This window comes from Scylla paramamosain, chromosome 3 (assembly GCF_035594125.1).
Source record: "Scylla paramamosain isolate STU-SP2022 chromosome 3, ASM3559412v1, whole genome shotgun sequence".
Taxonomy (NCBI): Eukaryota; Metazoa; Arthropoda; class Malacostraca; order Decapoda; family Portunidae; genus Scylla; species Scylla paramamosain.
In genome coordinates, this window is record NC_087153.1 from 16,839,533 (window position 1) to 16,865,070 (window position 25,538).

At 41.1% G+C, this 25,538-nt stretch overlaps 2 protein-coding genes across 16 annotated transcripts in view; one reads left to right on the forward strand and one right to left on the reverse strand.

Annotated features, from left to right (window-relative positions):
- LOC135091731 (uncharacterized) overlaps nt 1–13,833 on the forward strand; it is a 29,088-nt gene extending 15,255 nt beyond the window's left edge. The window contains exons 1-14 of one of the 11 annotated variants that reach the window (XR_010262616.1): nt 268–540; nt 2,175–3,587; nt 4,494–4,692; nt 5,551–5,656; nt 5,959–6,080; nt 7,181–7,315; nt 7,720–7,855; nt 8,485–8,693; nt 9,441–9,544; nt 9,871–9,988; nt 10,640–10,776; nt 10,897–11,114; nt 12,638–12,709; nt 12,833–13,062. Coding sequence is in view for 1 of the 11 variants with exons in the window: in XM_063989671.1 (XP_063845741.1) it covers nt 2,571–3,587; nt 4,494–4,692; nt 5,551–5,656; nt 5,959–6,080; nt 7,181–7,315; nt 7,720–7,855; nt 8,485–8,693; nt 9,441–9,544; nt 9,871–9,988; nt 10,640–10,776; nt 10,897–11,109 (2,496 nt within the window). In the remaining 10 variants the exon portion in view is untranslated. The other 10 variants (XR_010262617.1, XR_010262613.1, XR_010262618.1 and 7 more) reach the window with 10 other exon arrangements.
- Nucleotides 11,231–21,402, reverse strand: LOC135091771 (inosine triphosphate pyrophosphatase-like). Of its 5 annotated transcripts, none has more exons than XM_063989755.1 (6): nt 20,790–20,931; nt 14,942–15,036; nt 14,354–14,505; nt 13,569–13,645; nt 13,086–13,230; nt 11,231–11,515 (listed from the first exon to the last, which is right to left on the reverse strand). In XM_063989755.1, the coding sequence occupies exons 1-6, from the start codon at nt 20,814–20,816 to the stop codon at nt 11,394–11,396; spliced, it is 618 nt and encodes a 205-aa protein (XP_063845825.1). In that variant the 5' UTR covers nt 20,817–20,931; the 3' UTR covers nt 11,231–11,393. The 5 variants fall into 5 exon arrangements, with proteins under 5 accessions (XP_063845825.1, XP_063845790.1, XP_063845810.1 ...); XM_063989720.1 differs by lacking the exon at nt 11,231–11,515 and adding an exon at nt 12,417–12,765 and having other exon boundaries at nt 20,790–21,402; XM_063989740.1 differs by lacking the exon at nt 11,231–11,515 and adding an exon at nt 12,417–12,765 and having other exon boundaries at nt 20,835–21,300.
- Between the last annotated feature and the right edge of the window lie 4,136 nt (nt 21,403–25,538).

The window sequence follows — 25,538 nt, forward strand, 5'->3', positions numbered from 1 at the left end:
GGATCAATGAAGAATTTTGTGTAGTAATAACTTGAGGTGATGTATTATTATTATTATTATTATTATTAGTAGTAGTAGTAGTAGTAGTAGTAGTAGTAGTAGTAGTAGTAGTAGCAGCAGCAGCAGCAGCAGTAGTATCATTTGTGGTGGTGTGATGCTGGTGGTTGATGTTGTTAATGATGATGATTTATATCAATTAAAGACGAAGTTAACACAAGGAGTCGTCTGGCAGGGGTGTGGTGTTCTCTCTAAATGACGTCATGCACACAGTCACGTAATCCTGTCTCGCCGTACAGTCTTGTCGCCCACCGGGTATGGAGAGGCAGCGTCAGTACTACAGCCTTTCTCTCCCACTGTCTTGATGATGGCAAAAAAAAAAGCAAAGTCCAAACACTCTACGTTCACTTTTGGTGCACCAGTGAATAGCTGGGAAGTGACGTAAAGGCTATGGTGAGCTGATGTTTGCACCAGACAGCAGCCTCGTCGCGTCTCCTTGTCCCTGCGAGAACACAAAGTGGCTCCCCACTGGCGTTGTGACCGGTAACTGAATATTCGGCAGGGGTATTATTTTACGCCAGGAGAAAGAGAACTGGACTATAGGCATTTACTCGGTCCGACAAGATACCAACGGAAGATAAAAATGTTTAAGAGGGTGATCTTACGTGAGTGTTGAAGACTAGGGCGTGGAGGCGGTGGGCGAGGCGTGGCGATGTGTGGGAGGCGAGGTCACCGGGCCAGGGTCGAGTGCCAGTCACTGCCACTGCTCGCATGTAGCTCTCTTGCACTTGTCATTACATCATTCTGAGTCTAACACGTAAGCTCTTACTTGAATTTTGTCCGTACTGCTTTCTCTTTCTCTTCATCTTGTGGAAGAAGTAAATTACTCTTTTTAATAACTACATTATCATGAAGCTTCATTTACTGCGAATTCAGTGTGTCATTTGTCTGATCTTACTGCCTTCTTCACATACACACACACACACACACACACACGACAGACCAGTCAAGAGTGCCATGTGTATAAAGGCTGATCTCGTGTGAACCAACCCTAATTGCTAGTCTAGTGAGAGAGTGGGTTGCCTTCTTTGCAGTAATCGTTGATGTCCTTGGTAGTGCTGTGCGTGGCCAGTTTATAGGCGCATCGAAATTGTATAGTAAATGTGATTGATGTAATCTGATATGATTTCCAGAGGTTACATGTGCCCAGAAGACTCGTAGGAAGCATGAAGGAATGTAACAAAGGAGGTTAAGCGAGGATCCATAAATAAGGAAGACATATCATGAAACAAAGAGCATAGTTGAGAATACATTAGTGGCATCGTTACTTGGCCACAACACTCATACAATATTATAACTGTAAGGCGTTCAGATACTTGTTAATATTTTGTTGGGACTTGTCACTCTTAGAAAGTAATTAACTGGGAAGTGTGCTAGATATTAGTTTGTTTTCCATAATTTCCACCCGTGCGACTTGCGTATAAAATGTCTTATCACAAATTAGTTTATCTATTCATCTGTCTTTGTTTATTTATTTTTATTTATTTATTTTCTTCATTCATTCATTCTTCTCGTCGAAGAATAATTTCGCAGTGTTTGTCGAAACTGTAATTTTGCTTTATAGAATTTATAGAATCAGCTACTTTCTCTCATATCTCCGGAATTAGGATGAAAAATAGATACTGAAGCTATTATTATCAGCCATAAACATATTTTCCACAAAAGTAGTTCGATACATACTTTTTATTGTAAATTAAATCGATACATATGTTGATATTACACTTTGATCTTGGGCAAAAGACTGAGGCGCCACGTTTGTGAGATAGGCATCATTGATAACACCAAAGAGATAACACGCACTGCTAGCGAGCGGAGTGAGAGAGAGAGAGAAAGAGAGAGAGAGAGAGAGAGAGTAATAACTGTGATAATAACATTTTACACTTAATGGGTAGGTACTATAGTATAAATGTTTGTCTAGACGTGAATAAGAATGAGAAATACTTAAATGTAATCCATGAGTTGGTGTCTGTAGCAGGTTATGTGGCTCAGACAGGCGTGTGTAGTGCGTAGTGCTAATTACATGGCATTATAGCGGTATTAGAGAACTAAGCAATAGGTTGATTTATTGTGCATGCTGTTGTCAAGAAAGACTAACCAAAGTAGTCTATGTGTTGCAGGTGTTGGTCAAAGGTGCATCAGAGTGATCACATTGAAGGGAACCGTCCTCCCATGAATGTGCCAGCAGATGTCTCCACGCATCTCAACTCTGCAGCGGATCGAAAATGACAAAATTGAAATTTGGAAGATGGAGGGCAAAATTTCAACAGAGTTCTCTCATCAGTGTTTTATATTAGTTTTTCAAAATTGGTTGGCATTGGAAGGATTATAAAAATTCAGGACAGTTTTGTTGTTGGGCTTTCTGCAGCATTCGTATTATACAGCAAGGCATTCATCACAGAAAGAGACGGATACTTCATGACAAATCTCATCATTATGTCGCAAGAATACAGTCTATAGATATTCTAAATATAAAGTACTGAGACAATTTCACACAACATCAAACCCTGGGGAAAATGGACACAACTCGCAAAAGAGAAAGTTCTGACCACTTAAATTTGATAAAGCAACTGAAAGTTCTTTACTTCAGAGTACAGATTGGTATGCAGACAAGTGAAGTATCAGATGCCCTTACAAGCCTCAGCTGTCACATGAATTTATTACATAAAACAACTGGCCCAGACAAACTGGCTATAGAACTTTTAAAGTTCTCTCAATCATTACAGTCCAATACAAAATTAGCTGAATGTTTCCTGGTTCAGTTTATGAATTATATAGAATCAACCATAGACTTGGAAGAGAACTTGGATACAGTTAAGGAAATCATAAGATATTTGCTTCCCTGCATTAATGTTGCACTGAAGAATCAACCTAAAGAACAGATCCCAAACAAGCTTCTTAAGGATGACTTCCTCTCTAATCTGTACAAAGCTATAGTAAATACTTTCAGAAAAGAAAGCCTATACCAAGAAGGTTCAACTACAGATATATTGAACTATCAGAACACTGAAGACAGAACAGTTAAGGCACATATTGTAAGAATGAATCAAAGAGACTCTAAAAGAACATTTCAAGAGACTTTTGGTGACTATGGTAACATTGCAAGTCTTTACCTTATCTATGTGTGGCAGATCTACATGATTTATGAGATCAGAAAAGAAAACTCTGTACAGTCCTCAATACACAGCCTCACACAAACTATGGAGAAATCTGGAAAATATATAGTAGTTGTATCTGACAAAGATCTGAAGAAAATGGCTTTGACTGATCCCTTGTCACCAGCTGGAAGATACTACAAAATCCTGACACAAACTGACAAGGTAGCAGCCCGTCACCCAATACCAGACCTAGACTTTGAGTGGACAGACCTCCAGATCAGTGTGCTGCATCCAAATGGAGTTGCTTTCCTTGCCAACTCTGCCACATGGAACGACAGCCTCAGAAAAATCTCGTCCACCATTGAGGGCCTGGAGGTGAAGAGATCCCTAAGATTCGTACCAGCTCTTGGTTCAACATTTGCTCTGTCAGTAAAGGTAAGGTCCAATGTTTTGTAAGTAGTTTCATGAGAGGAGGAAATATTTGTTGTAATTATTTTGTTGACTGGCATATCTCTTTTCTTTCTTGAATGTCATCTTGCATGTGAGAAAAAAGGAGAGATGTGTAAGATATATTTCTTCATTCTTGATATGAAAATTAAAGACTATATTGATTGTTAATTATTTGAGGATTCCAGACTTTCTAATTTACATATTCCTCTTTCAGAGTTTGTGTGTACTTGTATGCAAATTAGCCACATGCATATCACTAGACACAGGTAGACTGTGTCTACCTGTGTTTAATGGCTTAACATTAAACTGAAGAACTTGTATTGCACATATCCATCCTGATTACAAGTACTTCTTAAAAGTATTCAATTTGTAGAAAATGGAGTACAGAGTGAACAATGCATCTTAATTTATCTATACCTTTTATATTCTATTTTATTTTAATGTATCTGTTTTTTTTTTTTTTTTTTTTTTTTTTATACCCACTTTGCTACTGTACAGTCTTCTTGTAGACATGTCATGTTGTGCAAAGAAAATATTTTCTCCTGAGGACATATACATATGAAACTGGACTCCAGGTTTCTTCTTAGTACACCCATTTACAATGTGATTTACACACTATCCTTTTACCAGAAGATAATGCTACAAGTTAATTGACTTTACATAAGAAATAAGTGGTCATTTATATTGAACCACAGCATGGTTTGATTAAATAATTTGAAATGCTCTAGAAGCAAAATTTTATTTCAATTGTATACATGTTTCATCACAATTTTTTGCTTATTATATAGGCATGCAGAAACAATATCAAATATTTTTATTAATCTAGAATTCCAAAGTTTATCCATAATATTATTTATATAGAAGACATTTAGATGAATTAATCTGTTTCAGCAGTCTGGCATGAATACTAACAATAAAGCAGAGGGTGTCAGCTTCATCCGAGTACGAGTGGTGAGAGTGACACAGTCCATTTGTGGAGTATATGGAATAGACACAGGCAGCTTTTACTCGTGCAGAGCCAGGAATTTGGTGCTCCTTCCAGCCTCCATCATAAACCTGCCTCCTTGTGGGCGACTGGCAAGACTTCCGGGTCAGATATTTTCATTCTTTTGTCCCAACTGAATATAAATTACATCTCTTCTTATTGATCACAAATTTGTGATCCTGCATGAAAAAATTACACCTTGATATTGTCATGTTGCCTTTTGTATTTAATGTATTTAATAACATTACTGCCAGAATCATATTGTGCATGGTCCACTGCATTCAAAACATACTTTGCATTGCTTCTTAAGGATTCTAAAGTACTATTATTGTAATATGCTTAGTTACATCACACATGTTCATACATATTGCTACTGTTGCTTCACACTAGTGCTCCTCCAAGATTTCAGCACTAAATCTTCATCTGCTGTGTGCAAGAGTGCCCTTTTCCCTCCCTATTCTCAAAAGCCCCACTGTTTTTTTTTCCTTTACCCACTTAGTACCTTAGTAATCCAATATGAGATATGAAAGATATTAGTAGATGATAACAGGTGACTTAAAACATTATTGTTTTTCTATGCATCAGTTTAGTTGAAATTCTGATTTATCAATATTTTAAAAGTTTGTAATTTGGTTTGAAAAAGCTAATTAATATATGGAGACAGTAACCATCACTAACAGTACCTGGAGCTGTCAGTCCAAAACTGACATTCATACTGTGTGCATATATTTACTTGTACATATAAAAAATATACAAGTAAAAAATGCCATTGTCATTTTATCAGGTAGTATATATAATAATATACAAGTGAACAATACCATTGTCATTTTATCAGGCAGGATGACAACTCATGAAGTACCACTGGCTACAGAGATATCTTGTCATAGCTTTCAGTGCCCTTTTTTTCTTATTTCTTGTCTCTATTGTATTTTATGTTTATGTAGTAGCATGTCTTCCACACAGTTGTGCCTTCACCAGCCTCCTCATCAGTGGCTCCTGCACTGTCCCTGGTGGCAGCCTTGGCCCAGCATACCACCCTGGCCCTGAGCCTCTCACCAGGAGACATCCTGTGAGTGGGAGACAGCACTCCTCAATGTAACTGTTGTCTTTCTTTGTTGATGTCAACACTAAATAAGCATTCAAATTGTTAGTAAGAAAAAATAATTTTATAATGCCTTTTCTTGGATATTAGAATACCTAACAAAAAAGTAGGAAAACAAAAGTAATATTTTCTTTCTATACAATTTGTTTTATTCCACACATATGATTCCAGAATAAAGTAGAAAAGAAAGCAAAGTGTAATAACAATCTGAAATAGTAAAAGCCGCTTCTTGTTGAATTCACCTATGTGCTAATGTATTTATTTTATAGACAGGCCAGTCTTTGGTTGCAAGTAGCAGAATTGAACCTCCCAACCCTGCATTTCCTAAAGGCACTGACATGCCAGCCTGCCACTCATCATTTATTATCCACTATTGCATCAGTAGTTGCAGGTAGGTATGCAGTATCCTAAAGAACACTGTTGTACTTTAATGACTAAGTGTATGCCTGAACCAGCTTAAAAATATTGTGTGGGAAAATTACAGTACCAGAATATGAAATTTTTATTGTTAACAACATACATCCAGGCAAATAACTAGCAGTATCTTTTACTAAGAAAACAATGAAATTTAAAAGCCAAATTAACAAAGAATATAATGTATGTAATGATGTGGAATCCCAAGTAATATGAAGCAGTTGTGATGAGCTGTTGGCACTGAGGTCTGGCTCTGGAGATATTTTAACTTGCCTAACTGAAGAAAAAAAAAAAAAAAAAAAATTATATATATATATATATATATATATATATATATATATATATATATATATATATATATATATATATATATATATATATATATATATATATATATATATATATATATATATATATATATATATATATATATATATATATATTTAGGTAATTATTTGAGCCTCTCAAAAATATATCATGTGTAAGAGTTGGTATGTCTTTATGTAAGAACATATGTACTCGTATGTAAATATGTATGTGTGTGGAAATATACGTACATGGATAAATTTCTGTATTAAGGAAAGACTAAAAAAAAACTATCAGCAAAAAAAAATATACTAGGTGTAAAAATATTTCAAGAAAAAAATATACTTTGAAAATTTCTATTGTAATAATTTTGTGTGTAAAAGTTTAGGTTTATAATTTTTCTTGTTTAGGTTTGTAAGTTGTTTTCATTGTTTTGACCATTCTGACTTTTGTAATGTGCCTCCCCATTTGTTTAAGTGAGTCAGTTAAACATAGCTATATTTATCTTGTTACATGATTTGAAGAAAAACTCATGTCATGTATTCATCTCTCTCTCTCTCTCTCTCTCTCTCTCTCTCTCTCTCTCTCTCTCTCTCTCTCTCTCTCTCTCTCTCTCTCTCTCTCTCTCTCTCTCTCTCTCTCTCTCTCTCTCTCTCTCTATCAGACTTTTGAAATCATGGATGCTCCTTGCTTGCACCACTTCAGCATTCAAGCCATTCTGAGTGTCAGTTTGTTTACTGTTTGTTTTATTGTTATATTTTTGTTTTGCAGATCATCTACTGAGATTGACAGAGGGTGACCAGCCAAACCGGGAAGTTACCATTCTTCTCATCTCTATTCTCACTTTGACAATGAATAAATCATCAAAAATTTCTCTCATGTTAGCCAGAAGAGGATTATTTACTGGTGTGTTCCAGCTCTCCCTTTTTGAGAAGGATCTCAGTCTTGTATATTGGTATATTTATCTTCATAATGGATGAACTGTCACTATTAACATATTTGGAAGTAGGAAAGAGATTTTGCCCTCTGTCTTCCATATTGGTGCTAGTCTGTACTTTTTATTTTCTAATCACCAATTTTGAGAATCTTGCTTGTTCTTGTACTGTGCAGCCTTAATTTCTGAATTATATTTTTAAGATGTTTTTTTTTAACTTAGATTTTAATTGGCCTTGAGTGCCCTAACACTTCTTTATGTATCATTATACATTTTTTATGAGACTTCAGGTATGAAATTACTATCTTTTTTTTATCACATGCTGTCTTCTGATGTGCCACAAAAAATTTGCAGAAAAGTTTATTTTGACTTTCAGCACTGTGTGAGGCAGCCCTCACATGGCAGTGCCAGGAAGTGTGGGAATGTATCAAAGTTTTGCTTGGCAAAAAACAAATGATAATGAAATTTCTTAGTCACAACAACAGAGCAGCACATCTTGAAGCTCCAGTAAGGTTAGAAAATTTCTTAGGGATGTTTTCATCATGATTACTACCTCTTAGGCAGCTGTTACTGACAGAACCTTCTTCAAACTTATTTGCTGGATTGGGTATATTGTTTGTAATGTTATTATTTTCTTAAATAGCTGCTTGAAGTGAGCACATGGTACCTCATCAGCTCATTGATATATCTACCTTTTTCATTCAGAATAAATTTACAATACTTGCTGGCTAGCACTTCATTAGTTCATCATGGCCAGTGCTGTATTATTATCCATAGAAAAAAGCACATTCCATGTAGAATACTCTTCATTCTCTCTCTCTCTCTCTCTCTCTCTCTCTCTCTCTCTCTCTCTCTCTCTCTCTCTCTCTCTCTCTCTCTCTCTCTCTCTCTCTCTCTCTCTCTCTCTCTCTCTCTCCATTGAGTGCTGTTAACTTGTTTGACAGTATTTTATTCAGAGGTTGAATTTAGAATGATTGTACAAAAAAGGAATAGTTTTATGCTCCTCTTTTCCAGGAAAATATATGAACTGAGAATAGTCTATCCCTTTCATGTGATATGTAATAATCATTTTGCTCTGTTAATATTTTCATGTCTTTCTCATCCATTTCACGCAAAGTAAGGAAATGTTAAAAATTTTCAGAAATCTGAAACCACTTCAGCCTTGTAAAGCAAGAAGTGCTGACAGCCTTGACACTTCACCAACTGTAATGCAGATGGCAAACCTTTCAACTCCAGATTATAATTGGGATTTGAAAATGAGAGCCACTTTCACCTCTCCCCAGCTGGTCCAGAACCCTTGTCTGGGCAACTGGTGCTGGGACAAAGATGAAGTCTTGTCCAGCCATACAAGTAAGACAGAATAATGTAATTTATTATAGTTGTGGCCATCACTTATAAGTTCCTTTGGTTGAGACAGTTGTGCCCATGTAAATCTATTCTACCTTGTACTATGATACTTATCCATAAACTTAGTATAATCTATGAAGTAAATCCAATATAGATTCACATAATTCAGTTGATTAATTAGTAACTGAATAAATTAATGAAATAAATATTTCCTGTTCTTTGGCACTAGTATACTAATATAAACTAACAGAAGTATAAGAGAAGTGTGATTACTATTTTGATTTATTGATTTTATATTTTATTTATCTGTGCAGGATGCTGGCCAAGAACACAAAAAAGAAACTCAATTGCCAGTTTAAAAAGATACCTTGAAAAGTTTTAAACTATTGGTCGGCAGTGTTGTGATACTCACCTCTTGAAATAGTTTTAAGTAATAGAAAGAGGGAAAGAAAAAAACAGGCAGAGTTCCAGAGTTTACCAGTTAAAGAAATGAATGAGTGAAGATACTGGTTAATTTTTGTATTAGTGAGGTGAACATAACAGGGATGAGGGTGAGCACTCTTTTTATGGCTACACTTAGTAATAATATAGGAATTAGTTCCCTTTGTGATAATAAAGATAAATTCACTGATGAAATTGTCATATTACATTAAGATGCCTAAGCTTCTGTTTTCATATATCCTTCATTGTTCAATTGATTTCTTTTTTGGATGATGTAGCATATTAAGATCAAGATACCATCTATTCCAGGTGTCCTTCAGAGAGGTCATCACTTGGGTGTGAAAACTGACCTTACCCATCATGTCTTACAGGAAAGGAATGTTTCCAGCATCTGCTCTGACACTCTTTTACAGGTGAGTGCACAAACCTGGAGTTCTTAACTCAAAGCTTTGTGTACTGGATTTTACTATGCATCCGGCACTTCTTGGCCAACTGATGTTCTGTGTGGATGGGTAGGCATGTTTAGTTTTGTTTATCATAGAGTAGCAGAAGGGAGAATATAGTATGAAATGGCTTCCCTCTACTGTTTCTTGCAGTATACAAGTCAACCTGATCATCTCCACTTTTGTTTCTTTACTATGTACTCGTATGTAGTGTGTTTTCAGTTCATTCTCTATTTGAATTCAAGTGATTTAGTCTACTGCTTTATACTGTATCATTTGTCACCTATTATCTTCAGATTATTTTGGGAATGCTGAACACACATCTTGGAGGCAAGATCTACATTGGGCTAAGCCAGTTTGGAGTGGTGGAAGGAATCAAGATGACTAGGGATCAGCAAGACTGCTTTCTGCTTGGTGATAATTTGTTGTAGTTATTGTATAATAAATCACTGAGCCACAGTTTACAGTGTAATATATTTTTATAACACCAATGAAGAAGCGAGTGTGGCTGTAGCCAAAAAAGAAAAAAGAAACCTTCATATGAAGTGCAGATATAGGATAAGTTACCACATGTGAGAAACAGGTAAAAGCAAGAGGAATCAAATGAAAAGTGTGATAGATGATGCAAAACTGATTGAGGAAGAAAGATCTGGTAGAAGGCTGATGGAAAAAGATAATTATTTGGAAGGAGATGAAGAGGATATAAAAAGAGAACATTGAAAAAGAAAAAGGAAAGAAAAGAAAGTGAAAGCTCTTGTGTCCTCCAGAATGCTTAGTCTTCTATTCCATGGTTCCCTAATGCCTTCTCAGTGTAATTTTCAGTGTTACTCATAATCTTTCATTTTCCACGTAAAACGGCACCCAACATTGTGTAATATTGCACTAGATTACCTTGATGGAGTAGGAATGACCACAACAATAGTAATGCAGTGTAGTGTGGAAAAGGAAGATCCAACTAAACACTATTTAAATAAAAAATGGGTTTAGCTGAAACTTAAGTCTTTGTCCATAAATTCCAAGACTTTCTGTCACGTGGCTTCTAAGATATTTTGTCATGCTTTTCAGGTTTTTGCAAGATTGTAACATCTGACATTTATCCAAGCCTTCTACCATGTGACTCGGTTGCCCACTTTGTACCAGTGCAGCAGCCTGATGCAGCTTCTCCACAATCAGAATTTGCATATTATGTCATCATCCTCACGGTAAGTTGGACAGATTGGTTATAATGTGATATTATTATTATTATTTTTTTTTTTATTTAGTAAGGACAAAATGAGAAATCATTCTTCTGGATACCTTACACCTGATAATAATATTGACAGATACAACCAGAGCCCAAACAAGTGTATTTTCCCAAAGACCATCCAGGAAAGCTGTACATAAGAGATGGAGGTGTCACCCTCACACTGCACGGGTCATGTCAGGCTGAACTACTCTCAAAATCTCACATTTGGGCTCAGGAGCTAGAGCAACAAGTAAAAGAAGAAAAACAAGCATTGCTGCAACTAGCAATAGGCAGAAGTCATCAGCATTGACCCAAGTAAGAATATCTGATGTCTGATGAAACGTAATAAGTTTTCTGTATAATAATCATTATACAGAAAATGTATTGATTTTAATCAATACTTTTATGTAGGAAAGTTATAACAAATGTTTCTCTTATTATTTTTTCTTCTCATACATTTCCATACATGTGGTGTACCATAGGAAAGAATCAGAATGGGTTTGATAAAAACTTATGAAACCTACATTGCCATGTTCATGCAAGTTATTATATAGAGACCTGTGTCCACTTGAAGGTAAAGTGATGGTGACAGTTCTATCTCAGCACCACTGTCAAGTAGACACAGGTATAAGAGTTTCTGTCAGGGATTGTGAATGTATTGGTGGACAGCTGCACTGCTGATTTAGTTGTGTGGACACTGCAGCCTGCATTTGTCACTAAAAATAAGAAAAGTGGCATTATATTCTATAATTATTAAATAGCTTTTGAGCTTTTTGGTGACCATTATATTATCATAGTTAATGAATTAATAATTGGTTTATAGAGGATTCTTTACTAAATTTTCTTCATGACAACTTCAAAAACTTAATTGAATAGAAATGCTCAGACATGCTCAGACACCACCAGTTTGTGAGTAGATACTATATTTTATATTGATGCTGCTGGACCTATTGATGTAGACTGACAACTGAGTCACTGTAGAATGTTGCAACAGACATGTGGACACCACCGAGTTCTAAATTACTCTCAGGAAAACTTGACAGCTGCAACTCACAAAATTACTCTGATGTGGATATAGAAATAAAAGAACTATCAACAATGTCTATTGAGAGACTGCCTTCAAGTGGATGTGAGCATACATTCATGAGGACACACCAGTAAGAGTACTTTCTAACAACAATTGGGGAAAACTTGTGAGATCTGCAACTCACCTAAATTTGTTCTCTAGACACACAGATGAGAAAATTATACAGTAACTGAGTGTGCTTTCACACTGGGAAAGGAGGGGATTAATTTTTTATTCTTGAGTCAGTTTGCACATGTGAGATGTCCTGAATATCTTAATTTAGAGATATGCAGAAGCAATTACATATTTTGTGTTTAGTGTGTCAAAAGACTAAGTTCCGAGCATCACTAGAAATATATTTCTCATTTTTCATAGCTGGTTCCAGAGCAGTTTTTTAGTGTTTCTAAAATAACATCATTGCTAATACCTTTTCCTTCTTCCTTTGAGTATGTTTCTATTCCATCAGCTATATATTAGTTATTACGTTTATAAAACTTGCCCCATCATGTCATGGGTTGAGAGAATTTGATTTTAGGGCAAAAATTCAAACATTTTTTTCAGCATATATGTAAGTGTTTATTTTGAAACTGTTTACACATACATTTAGGAACATTTGTATGAGAATTATCCAACTGAGCCAAAGTCAGTGAACATCTTATGGTCACCTACTTTAATTATAAAATTCAAAACAGTACCTGGTTTTAGTTGGATACAGAATACAATACCATAAGACAGCTAAATATTAACTGCAATTGTTATCCTCAACTTTCAGCTTCTTCGCAAGTAACTTCCGACCCTCCTCTCCAGTAAAGTAATCCCTGAGAGCATCAACAGCTCGGAAGCGGTGAGAGATTCCATTCTTTTTTGCACTGTCCATCTCTGCATACGTTTCATTGAAACCTGCAATATTCAGTTAGCTCTTGACTTACTAAATACTTAGTAATTTATTAAACTCTCTCTTTTACAGTATATCCTATTCTACAGGAGACTGTCTCCTTGGATTTACAACTTCTTCCTTAGTCATGCACAGCCTCATCACACCCTCATTCTTCCTCTCCTTGTGTCCTAAACTCACAGTATGTGTGTGAAGATTGTCAGGAATACAGATGCTATTCTATTTACTTCTTTGCAATAAAGATGTCAGGAATACAGATGCTATTCTATTTACTTCTTTGCAATAAAGACCAATAAATTGCAGCATGGTGTCTTGGTATACGCACCTTTGGGCTGAAAGCAAGGGTCCCATCCAAAGTTGTTATCACCGCGAGGTTCAACTATTGTACCCAGAGTTTTGCCATGGAAGAGAAGCACCTCCTCCTTTGGCTCTCCAGAAGAATATGCAAATGTGCAGACTGCTTCAGCAGACTGTAAATAAAAACTGTGTTAGTATTATTGGTTCAAGTGTTATCCATAAAAGGAAATACTCAATCATAAAAGCAAAATATAAGAATTATGTCAGATATAATAACATTTACCAAGTATAAGATCCAGTATCAAGGTTTCAAAATCTTATTTTAAGGTGACACTGGAGGATAAATTTCCAACTTGAGATCTGTCCAGCAGTCACATAGTCCATAAGGGTAATCAACCACACAGAGGTGGATGACATTCGGACAGTTTATTTCTAAACTGCTGGTCTTAGCTTAACATCTGAAAAATATATTAAATAACTATTGCCAGACAATAGTAGTTATCCTCCTCACCTTATCCTCAAAACCTGCAAGCATTTTATGAAGACCTGTAGGCCCCAGCTTTTCCAAAAACCATTTTATATAAGGACCTGAAAAAAGTGACATGCAAAACAAACATTTATTATCATGAGATGACAATGATATGAATATACTACCGATATTGGCTACTTAAGTAACAACATATTATTTCAGCCTACATTTTACTGTCACTTATTTCCGCACCTGAAAGGAGCACCAGAATGAAATAAAAAAATTTTACCAAATGAAAAGAACAAAAGATTTATATTGTTTCCTTCTTATTCTGTGGAATGTACAATTCTTCAGGCAGCTCAGAGGCATGTGCTGCAATCTTTTAGTGGTGCACTCTTGCTTTATTTAACAAAGGAGTCATTTTTGAGCACAGATTTGACTCATAGGACTTTAATATTTCTGATCAAAAAGGAAAAACCTTTGAGAGGTACATCATTTACCAAGCCAGCTGTCAACAACTACAGTACATAATAGAAGAAAGGAGTCCACATCACAGTACACTCAAGGACAACCATGGTAGTGTGAATTCCATAATATATTTTAATATTATCAATATAAACCACTTTCTCATAAGAGCTACACAGATGACAAGAAACTGTAAGCAGCAGTTGATTAGTTTTATGGGTGAAGAGGAGAGAAAACAGAATATCTATAATTAAACCAAGACCACAATCTTTTAATATTATGGCAAAGCAGAAATAAATTATTGGTTAAGAATCAAAAGCCCTTGAACTGAATGCTAATAATTCCTGCCCAACTTGACTAACCTGGCAGCCCTCCAAGAGCATTAAAACAAAGACAGGTGTCTTCCACGATGACAGGACCCTTCACCAATTCTGCTGCTGCCTCACACTTTTTTCGGCTCACCTCATCTGCCTCACCTTGATATTCTGGCAGGTCAATCTTCTGACTTACTAATCTGTAATGTCAGTCAGTTTGTACAAATCTATTACTACTTTTCAACTTTTTCTTTTCACTGCACTGAATCAAATTAATTTGAATTATAGGTACATTGTCAAACATTTGTGTTATCAGTACCACAATGTCTCCTAAATTGTTCAACAGAATTTTTATTAGATTATGCACATCTGTGTGTTGAATCTTTACAGGAGTGGCAATATACTACAAAAATGTAGCCATGCACATGCAAAGTTGTTTTCCCCTTAGCAGTTCAAAGTTACATAACACACCTAGATACCCTTGTAATAGTAGTTACTTATTTTTTAAGTTACAGCATTTGCTTAAAAAATATAGCATAATTAACAATGAGAGCGAATCAAAACAGAAATAGTTGTACTGTATCTTTAAGTAACAGACAGAGCATCTTGCAATTAAAATGCAAGATAAAGGATTACCTGAAAGGAAATGAGTCACCAAGAATGGCCCGAACCTCCTCCAGCTTCTTGGCATTTCCAGTCACAAACACAAGAGCTCTTGCAGCCATGGTAGTCTAGAAACATACAAATTTTAATTCATAAAAAGGAAAGCTTAATTTAGGTTTTAATTTAAAAAGAAAAGAAAAAAAATCTTTTTGGTAAATTCAATACATGCTGTCATGCAATGGACTTGTTCACCCAATGGCAACTCACCAGACTGTATAATCCTTGGTAACTTCCCTGCATAGACCCATATGATGTGATAATGATAGGGAACAGATATAATGCTTTGAAAACAATACAGAAATTACAAACTCAAAACCTCACCGTCTGTATGTTCACACCAAGGTGAAGTTCAAAAGTTGGGATAGGCTGTATGTAGTGATCCAGCCAATTTTGGGAATAGCAAAATTGTTTGGAAATATTTCTGAGTCAGAACTTTGTGCTGGGAGGGAGCTATCTGGAGTGAGGACTTTTCCCTTTAAGTTAGTGTGTCATATTATGTTACAACCTTGAGAGAGAGAGAGAGAGAGAGAGAGAGAGAGAGAGAGAGAGAGAGAGAGAGAGAGAGAGAGAGAGAGAGAGAGAGAGAGAGAGAGATTTGAGGCACAATGACTCAGTACAGGGAGCATTGGGGCATGTTGACCATAAAGCATCCTATTGCCTTGAATTACTTTTTTTTTTTTCAGCTTTCTATCCCAACACATTGGTTTCTAAAGGAGGCAATGTATCCAATACTTTGTATCACCCAACAAAATGTTACTAAAATTGTGTGAGAGCCAAAAAGACATCAGTAAGAGGTAAGATGTCCGAAACCAGGATCCATACGACAGACGGGTCAGCCAGTGAGCACGTGGTATGCCCCGGTCGCATCGTGATGTCAGCTACCCACCGCCTCACACACACACTCCTATCTGAACACAGCCATCCTCTTACCCTGATGTGACAATAATGGAAAGAGAAGAATAACAAAGAAATAAATGAGTAAACTAATGGGTAATAAGTGCATCAGTCAGTGATTGAATAGGAAGGAGTGGGGCTGGCTGGCCGACCCGTCTGTCCTATGAATCCTGTCCAAAACAACTAAAGGAAGAAACCTTTAGTCTCCCACGTTGCGTAAGCCCCGCGTAACTCCTTGCCCATATTTTGTCAGTGAGCTGTAACGTTACCTTTTTGCTGTTACCGCAGATTATTTATGCTGAACTCTTACTTGTATCAAAATATTTGTCGCACCAATTCATGTAATGGGTGGGTCCAACACCCAGGAGCAGCAGACGTCGTTGCTCGTGGACTGGCGTGATGTTGGCGGCGGGAAGTGTTTTGTTTGTGCCGCGGCAACGGGGTTGCCAAGAACACACACACACACACACACACACACACACACACACACACACACACACACACACACACACACATTGTTGGAAAACTTGATTTTTTTCATAAATGCAGGAAATTATTAGTATGGTCTTTGAGTATGACGTTTCTCCTTAATTAAATACATCAGTAAAATAATGTTGCATAACCTTTATAGCCATTCTTACATTGCAAATAAGTACACAAGTCATATGGTCTTCTATAATTTATACCTCATATACTAAAGTATAGAAGGTACGTTTTATTACATAAAAGGAAGTTACTTGCGCATGAAAAAAAAAAATGTGGCTTGTCCAGAAGAAAAGCAGCCCTTGATTTATGCTTTGTGTAGTATTGTAACACTTTCATGCTACCGCAAAGTGATTTGCGCTGAACAGTAAAAAGTCTAGACCAGTCAGACGTAAATGAACCTGCAAATCTCAAAAGTGCCAGGATAAGGAAATTGAAAATAGTTCAATTCATCCAAAACTTGTGATGTTGAATTCATAGATAATAGCGCAAGGCTGTCACTGGACTACAATCCCACTAAAAGAATAAAGAAAAAAAATATGGCAAAGGAATTGTTGGCGGTATTGAAACTTGATAATGGGTTTGTGACCATTAATCTGCTTACAGACCCTCAAAAAAGCTGCGCTCAAAAGATATTTTTTCAGGGGAACACTTAGAATAGCCGATGTCTGCCTCGAATTCGGCACGATCCAGTAATAGTACATACTAGGATCATTTGGCTGAATACAGTGAACAGTTAATGTACACAGGTGAACACACTTTGTACACCCTCTTCTGGTTGGAGTTTACTAAGTCATGATTAGTGATGAAGAAGACGAACTCTTCTTGAGAGAGAGAGAGAGAGAGAGAGAGAGAGAGAGAGAGAGAGAGAGAGAGAGAGAGAGAGAGAGAGAGAGAGAGAGAGAGAGAGAGAGAGAGAGAGAGAGAGAGTTGTTGTTGTTGTCTGATTAATTTATTACGCATGGAAACGCGCCAGTTTACAGAAATACACCATACAAAAATACTCCCGATAGTATAAATTGATAATTCAAATAATCACATCATGAAGGCAAGCAGGTTACGGTGAGGCAGCGTTACAGAACATAAGTATCAAAGGCAGTGACAGCAAACATAAATTAATTAACAATAGAGTGAAGTTGGGCTTTCATAAGTTGAAAGTAGATAATACAACATAGAACTTGTGATATTTTAACTTCAAAAGGCAAGGTGTACGAACATAAATACATAAGGGGACAGTTAGCGGGCAAAAAATTATGGAGAGCTAACAGCCGCCAAACTGTGGGTGGCGGGTCATGACGAGGTCCAGGTGGTCGTCCTGCAGCAGGTATTGGCATACGTCTAGGAGAGGCTACCCACGTGAGAGTAGGTCTCCCACAGCAGGATAATGCAGGCAGTAATGTTGCAGGTTATTGGAGTTAGGAGAGTGGTACAGGGAACAGGAGGTATAATGAGACTCGTCTACCAAGCCCGCAACCTGCCACAGAAGTCGGTAGCCGAGTGTCAGCCGAGCCGACACCACATTGTGTTTTCGGACCCACAGGCCGCGACGGCGATACTTAAAGCGATGATGACGAAATGCATCATAGTGCTTAATAGTGACGCTGGCCGCGCGTTGGCCATCCGTCCTGATGCTGGTCGAGAGTAGAGAGGCTACTCGGATCCTGGATTTGAGACGCTGGAGGGAGGGGCTGGGGCCAGCGTGAGGGGCAGGCAGTCCACATGCAGCTTTAGCCACACGATCCACGGCGTCACCATGAGACGTGAGGGGATCCAGACAAATTTGATATCTAGTGACCGGTCATGAGCCAGAGCCAGGCCTGTTAAGATTCTGTTCACCAGGTGACGAGAGACAGGGTTTGAAAATGTAAGGGCATGAAGGGCCGCCTGTGAGTCGCATATAATAACCCCGTTTAGGCTTCTCTGACAGAGGAGACTCACAGCATCCAAGACGCCGAGCAGCTCACAGAATGTGGAACTGGAGTGAGTCGGCAGCCGACGCTCAACCCATCCCGCTTCTGGTGGTTCCGTGTCGGGAGAGAAAACTTCACATCTCGCTGTGCCGTCCACCTGCACAGACCCATCCGTGTGTATGTGGTGCGGCGAATCGATGGTGGTGGAGACAGTCGCTATGACGTCAATGCTAGGTACTTCTGCAGGAACGGAGGGTGAGCTTTGCATGTGGGAGTGTAATGGACTGCCGGGAATAGCAACATCCAGAGTCGAGGCGAAGGGAATAGGTCGTCAACGGGAACATTGATGTCCAGATGTTGCAGCTGCGATTAGACAGTTTTGAGGAGAGCGCGGACACCAGACTGCAGTCGAGGCATACGAGGACGAGGCTGAAGGCAGGCTCTTATGACTTGTGAACAGTGAGGGGAGACACGGGGGAAAGTGGAGGCACTTAACGGTGAAATACGTAACATTTGAGTGCATTCTTTCAATAAGGGGCGGGAGATCGAGCTCACTCAGCATGTTAACTATCCTGGTGGACATGGGACAGCCTAAGATGAGTCTCATTACTGTGTTCTGGAACTTTTCGAGAGGTTCCAATGTAGCTTTAGGCAGCTGGGCAAGCGCAGGGGAGAGGTAATCAAAGACTGATCGAAGGAAGGCCGTGTATATTATTCTGGCCACAAATATGGGGATGCCAGTCGTGTTATTTAGGAGCCACTTGAGAGGTGTCAGGCGCTGGTGCAGCCAAGTAAGCAAGTCGTGTACTATGGGATGAACTCGCTGATGGGCAGGCGAGGCTGGAGGAATTCTCACTGGTGCACCTAGGTAAGCATACTGTTTGCACACAGGAATGGCACTGTTCCCCACTGTGAAGACTGGAAGGGTTCTCGGATTGCGAAGAGTGAAAATGCGACTCTTTTCGGGTGATATAAGAAGGCCATAGAAAACGTACTTTAGGATCTCAACCAGGTGCTACCGCCGTGTCTCCGTTTTCTTTTTTATATGGAGCTCTCGTATTCCAGCTAATTTGCGAGAGAGAGAGAGAGAGAGAGAGAGAGAGAGAGAGAGAGAGAGAGAGAGAGAGAGAGAGAGAGAGAGAGAGAGAGATAATAAATTTATATTATAAATAATTATTTTTGTAGTTATGTAAAATTGCTATTGTTGTTAATGTTGGTTGATTAAATATTACCAGTATTTCGTTACTGTTTTTTGTTTTTATCTTTAGTAGTAGTAGTAGTAGTAGTAGTAGTAGTAGTAGTAGTAGTAGTAGTTATTACTATTATTTGTTATTATTATTTCATAGTTATTGAATTTTATTTATTTATTTATTTATTTACTTATGTATTGCATTTCTTGCTATAGATTAAAATGATACAAACTAAAATTATTTAATTTTTATCCACTATCCACCGACTCTCACCCAGCCATCAAACTACCCACTCAACTATCCATTAACCTGTATGTGTGTGTGTGTGAGTGTGTGTGTTGGTCTGGTCAGTGCTATCGAGGCACGTCATGATAAGTGGGGGGAGGGAGGGGAGACAGACAACGCAAGGTAGAGACTTCAGTTTGTTGGTGGGTGTGACAGTGACCAGTTGGAGTGTCATTACTATTACAGGGATTATTTTACTTCAATATTACGTTTGCAAGACAATACAACGGTACAGTTTATGTTCATATGGTTTATTACCGCATCTCCACAGCTTCTGGAGCGGGACAGGTACAATATATTACGTATATATCTGATAAGGTTAGGTAGGATGTGTGTCCTGAAACACACACACACACACACACACACACACACACTAAAGTCTAACGCAGGGAGACTGGAGGGGAGGAGGGTTGGGAGTTCCGTGTCTCGGTCCCCGGATGATGTAACAAGTTGATGACGTCACGTGATATTTACGTTACTCGGTTCATTTTGAAAATGACCCATCGCAAAAATGGAGCCAGGCCGGAATGCCTTATATTTTTTTAAAGGGCATACACTTTAAATAATACCGGGCATATTAAAATATTTCAAGCCTCAGTAATAATAGATATTTCAAAGCAACTCATAAAAAAAAAAATAAACAAAAAATAGTTGGAACATAAAATAAAAAAAAAAAAAACATTCTAAAGTCCATAAATCTCATTTATCACGACCGCAAAACACTTAAAAAAAAACATTACAAAATAAGAATTTAGCTAACAGCTGAAATTAAAAAAATAAAATAAAATAAGAAAAGAATTACAAAACGTCAACTTTTCGATTTTCTAATAGCCCTAATAATCTCTCTAAAAGTCCACATATTTTACTCAACAACATCACAACACATTTTAAAAATTATCGACGATTTTCTGAGCCAATAAAATCTTGTGTAGCGGCTGAAATTTATATATATATATATATATATATATATATATATATATATATATATATATATATATATATATATATATATATATATATATATTGTAACTTCACCACCCCGTGGGCCGTCACACTTACACTTTTAGGGTCCGGTGCTTCCTGCATACGTGACGGTGAACTTACCCTGCAGCGCTCCGTGTTCTCCCCTGGCTCCCCTCAGAAGGCGAGTAGTAAAACACACTTGTCGGCTTCTGGCCCTCTATTCTCCGTTGCTCACACTACACAGTAGTCCTATGCTGTAGCTCGGCACCCCGGGCCTCTTGTCGACCCTCGGAAGGCTTCTTGACGCCTCGCTCCAGCTCACAAAGGCACATACAAGTACAGGAGGCAGTGTCGGCGACGCACGGGCTTCCTTCCCTCACCAGTGCTCTCCCGCCACTCTGTCTCCCAAACTGTTCCGCCACCAATCCCAGGGCTGCTACACGTCAGATGATACTCCCGAGCCCCAGGGTAGGCGGCCGGCGAGGTGACGTAGTGTGACGTCATCCTCCCGAGCCAATTAGCAGGCGGTCGGTGAGGTGACGTAGCGCGACGTCATCCTCCACTTCCGCTGGGACTCAGTCTGGGTATTTTCATGATCTTGTCCTCTCGTAACACTACCCCCTCCTGTAAAGAGACTGAGCGCCCTCGCTCCCCAACTCTCTCTATTCCCTTTAGGTTACAGATACACCCCCAAAAACAAGAAAATAATACTTCAACTTTAGGTATATCAAAAATCAACAAAGAACATAATCCTCACTCCATTTGGGTGGATGCCGCTCCTGTCTGGGTCTCCTTACTACAGGTCCAGCGTCGACATCCGCCAGTGCCCCCTCCAAGGGACACAACTCATCCGCTCCACCTTCCTCCATCACCAGCGGCTCAGGCTCTCTCAGGTCCAGATCTCCGTCATCCTCCATCACCAGGGACTCGTCGTCCCCAAGGCCCTCGTCCTTGTCCTCCTCTTCGTCACTGGTCAGGAGAGCAGCTCGCTCTCCCCAGGAGAAGTTTCCAGGGCCATGGTAACCCCAGAGCCTGTCAGCGTGCACCACCAGTGCCCGCTTCCTTGGCCCTTGGCGTATCCTGAAGGTGACGTCCGAGATGACCTTCTCCACCACGTATGGCCCCTCCCAGGGGCTCTGGAGCTTAGGGGACAATCCTTTCTTACGCCGAGGGTTGTGCAGCCACACCTGATCCCCCTCGCTAAAGGGTGGTGCCGTTGCCCGGCGGTCGTACCGGTCCTTCATCGCCTCACCGGACACCTTCAGGTTACCCCTCACCTGATGGTGCACCTCCCGGAGACGGTCCTGTAGGGCTGTAGCGTACTGGGTGATGGTAGTGGACAGGTCTTCGTCCGGCGGCCTGCCAGTCACGAGGTCCACTGGTAGCCGGAGCTCCCGCCCACACATCAGCCGGGCTGGCGTGTAACCGGTCACCTCATGCTCGGCTGACCGGTAGGCCAAGAGAAGCAGGGGGATTTTTAAGTCCCAGTCCTCCTGCCCTTCCTGGCAATATTTGGCCAACTCCTGCCCCAACGTGCGGTTGTAGCGTTCCACCATGCCATCCGACTGCGGCCGCAGGGGTGTAGTACGAGTTTTCTTGACGCCCAGCAACTGGCAGCACTCCCGGAATACTGTCGACTCAAACTCCCTGCCCTGGTCAGAGTGCAGCTCGTGCGGCACGCCAAACCGGGCGAAGAACTCGTCCACTAACACACCTGCCACGGTAGCAGCCTCATGGTTTGGCAGCGGATACGCTTCCGGCCATTTAGTGAAGTAGTCCATGGTCACACACACAAAGCGGTTACCTCTCAGTGTCTGAGGGAACGGACCCAGGATGTCCACTGCCACCCTCTCCATAGGTGCCCCAACCTGATACACCTGTAAGGGAGCAACTGTCTTTCTCCCGGGGCCCATCTTCCCACAGCACACGTCACACACTTTGCACCATTCACTAACGTCCTTCCGCATGCCTACCCAATAAACCCGCTGCTTTAACCGCCCTAGCGTTTTCCTCACACCGAAGTGACCACTTGCATTTCCACCGTGAGCCTCGCGCACTAAGGCCTCCCTCATATTCACAGGGACAATTGTTTGCCAGAAGGCCACACAGCCATTACATGACTCCCACCGCCGTTGCAGCACACCGTCACTCACTCGCAACACTGCCCATTGCTGCCACAACGCCTTGGCGGCAGGGCTTAGCGGGGCCACGCTTTCCCATGGCGGTTTTTCTTCGCCCTCTTCCTGCAGTGTCACTATGGGCCCGATATCAGCGTCCTGTCGCTGGGCCTGTTTGAGGTCCTCTCCCCACTCAGTGTCACTGACAAGACCGGCAGCCTTCACGCACACAGGCTCAGTCTCATGGCGTCTACAATGCCTGCAGTCACTGTCGCAAGGACGGCGACTCAAACTGTCAGCACTGCTATGCATTTTTCCAGGCCGGTATTCGATGTTGTAGTCATGCTGCTCCAGCTTGCCAATCCACCTGGCCAGCTGCCCCTCCGGGTTTCTGAGGGTTTTCAGCCACCTCAGAGCAGCATGGTCTGTCCTGATCTTGAATCTGGCCCCGTACAAGTAAGGATGGAAGTGATCAATGGCCAGGATCACTGCCAACAACTCCTTACAAGTGACGCAATAGTTCCTTTCAGGGGCTGAGAACTTCCTGCTGAAGTAGGAGACGACCCACTCTTGTCCGTCTTTCTCCTGGGACAAGACGGCTCCTACTCCCTCAGCACTCGCATCACAATCCAACACATATGGTTTCATTGGATCCGGGTACGGTAACACAGGGGCGTTAGCGAGAGCCTCTTTCAGAGTTTCAAAGGCCCGTTGACAGTCCTCGCTCCAGTGAAAGCATGCCCCTTTACGAGTCAAGTGATGGAGTGGCACCGCAATTTGCGCAAAACCCTTCACAAACCTCCGGTAGTACGTACACAACCCAAGGAACCCGCGCACTTCCGTCACACTGCGCGGCACTGGCCACTCCTTAACTGACTCTACCTTACCAGGGTCTGTTTTCACTCCCTCACTACTCACTATGTGACCCAGAAGCGGCACTTCCCTCTGGAACAGGCTACACTTCTTTGGACTGAGTTTCACATTTGCCCCCCTGAACCTGTCCAACACTGTCTTAAGCCTCTCCAGAGCCCCCTTGAACGAATTCCCGTACACTAGCACATCGTCCAAGTACACCAGGGCGCTTTTCCACAGCAACCCATCCAACACACGCTCCATTAGACGCTCAAAGGTGGCCGGGGCATTCACCAGACCAAAACTCATCACTTTAAACTGATACAGTCCCTGCCCATACGAGAAGGCCGTTTTCTCTCTGTCCTCCTCCGCAACCTCAACTTGATGGTAACCTGATTTCAAGTCTAAGGTGGAGAACCACTGGGCCCCCGTGAGCGCATCAAGCGTGTCATCCACCCTCGGTAGAGGGTAAGAGTCCTTTGTCGTCACCGCGTTAAGGCCCCGATAGTCCACACAACACCTGGTAGACCCATCCTTCTTCTTAATGAGAACAACAGCAGCACTCCAGGGACTAGCCGACTTTTCGATTATCCCTTGCGCACGCAACTCCTCCACGGCTTTTTCCACTTCCAGCCTACGAGCAGGCGCAATCCGGCGGGGCGGCAACTTAACCGGCCGACTATCCCCTGTGTGAATGCGGTGTTTAACCAGACTGGTCCGGCCCAGGTCATTATCTCCCTGCGAGAAGACATCTGCATACAGAGTCAGCACCTCCTTCACCTCGTCCACCTGTTCCCCAGACAGGCATGCCGAACTCCTCTGCAATAGATCCTGCAGATGAGGTGGAACCCCAGTGCTACTCCCCTGCATGTCCTCGCAATGACCTTCCGGGTCCATAGTCGTCTGTACACCTTCACACTCTTCCGACCCTTGACTTTCCTCCTTCTGTTCCTTACTGAGACGGCAGCGGTGGCTAGCTTCGGGTAGGGACGCAGTATGGGCTCGGTGAGTTTCAATTGAAGCTTCACACTCCTCTGCGTCAACACCGCCCTCCTGTAGCGGCACCACACTACCTCTGACCGACATAGTCATTTCCCCGAAGTCCAGCACCGCCCTGCTCTGCTTCAGGTAGTCTAGGCCGAGCAAGTTCTCCCCGACGTCCGCTACAAAGACGGGAAGATGCTCCTCCGTGCTGCCAACCACAATCCTGGCATGCACTGGTCCCCTCAGCTGTGTGCAGTGCCCTGTAATACCACACAGTTGTTGCTGGGCCACCGGGGGCTGTCCAGTTGCCACCACCCCGTCCTGCACGAAGGTACGTTCCGCGCCCGAGTCCACAGTGAGGCAGCAAGATTTGCCATCCACTTGCCCGCCCACCTGCACTGTCCGGGCACCCTCGGCGCGGCAACTTAGGCGGACTGGGGTCTCTGGCTCTCTGGCTGGCGCTCGACCCCTTCCACCAGCCTCTTTCCGTTTCCCCCAGCCTCCTTGCTATCCCTGGGAGAGACGAGGGCACACTCTGCCGTCTTGTGCCCCTGACCGCAGTTCCAACAACAGGGTTTGTACTGGTACTGCCCTGCTCTGCCGTTGACAGCCTTTCCGCTACTCGATCCCTGCGGGCAGTACCTCTTGGTGTGCCCCTGCTGCCCGCAAGAGTAGCACTTACCCCTGAACTCACCTAGGGGCGGTGAAGGGCTAGAGTAGGCCTTCTGCACGGCCCCTTTCTTTGCCTTCACTCTCTGCGGGACATAATTCCCGCTGGGTCGCTCCCGCGTCGTCCGGAGAAATGACTCCATCTCCAGGCCCCTCGCCAGGGCCTCCTGAAGGTCCTTGGGGTGTGCCTGCTGGACGTATATCCTCAGTTGTTGGTTATCGA

Excerpts from the sequence above, each read along its gene's own strand:
- LOC135091771 (XM_063989720.1), bottom strand. The coding sequence starts at position 20,816 with ATGCAGGAAGCACCGGACCCTAAAAGT. Across the intron at positions 14,506-14,941 it reads GGTGACTCATTTCCTTTCAG|ATTAGTAAGTCAGAAGATTG; the intron begins GTAATCCTTTAT and ends CTGACATTACAG. Across the intron at positions 13,231-13,568 it reads TTGCAGGTTTTGAGGATAAG|TCTGCTGAAGCAGTCTGCAC; the intron begins GTGAGGAGGATA and ends TTTTATTTACAG.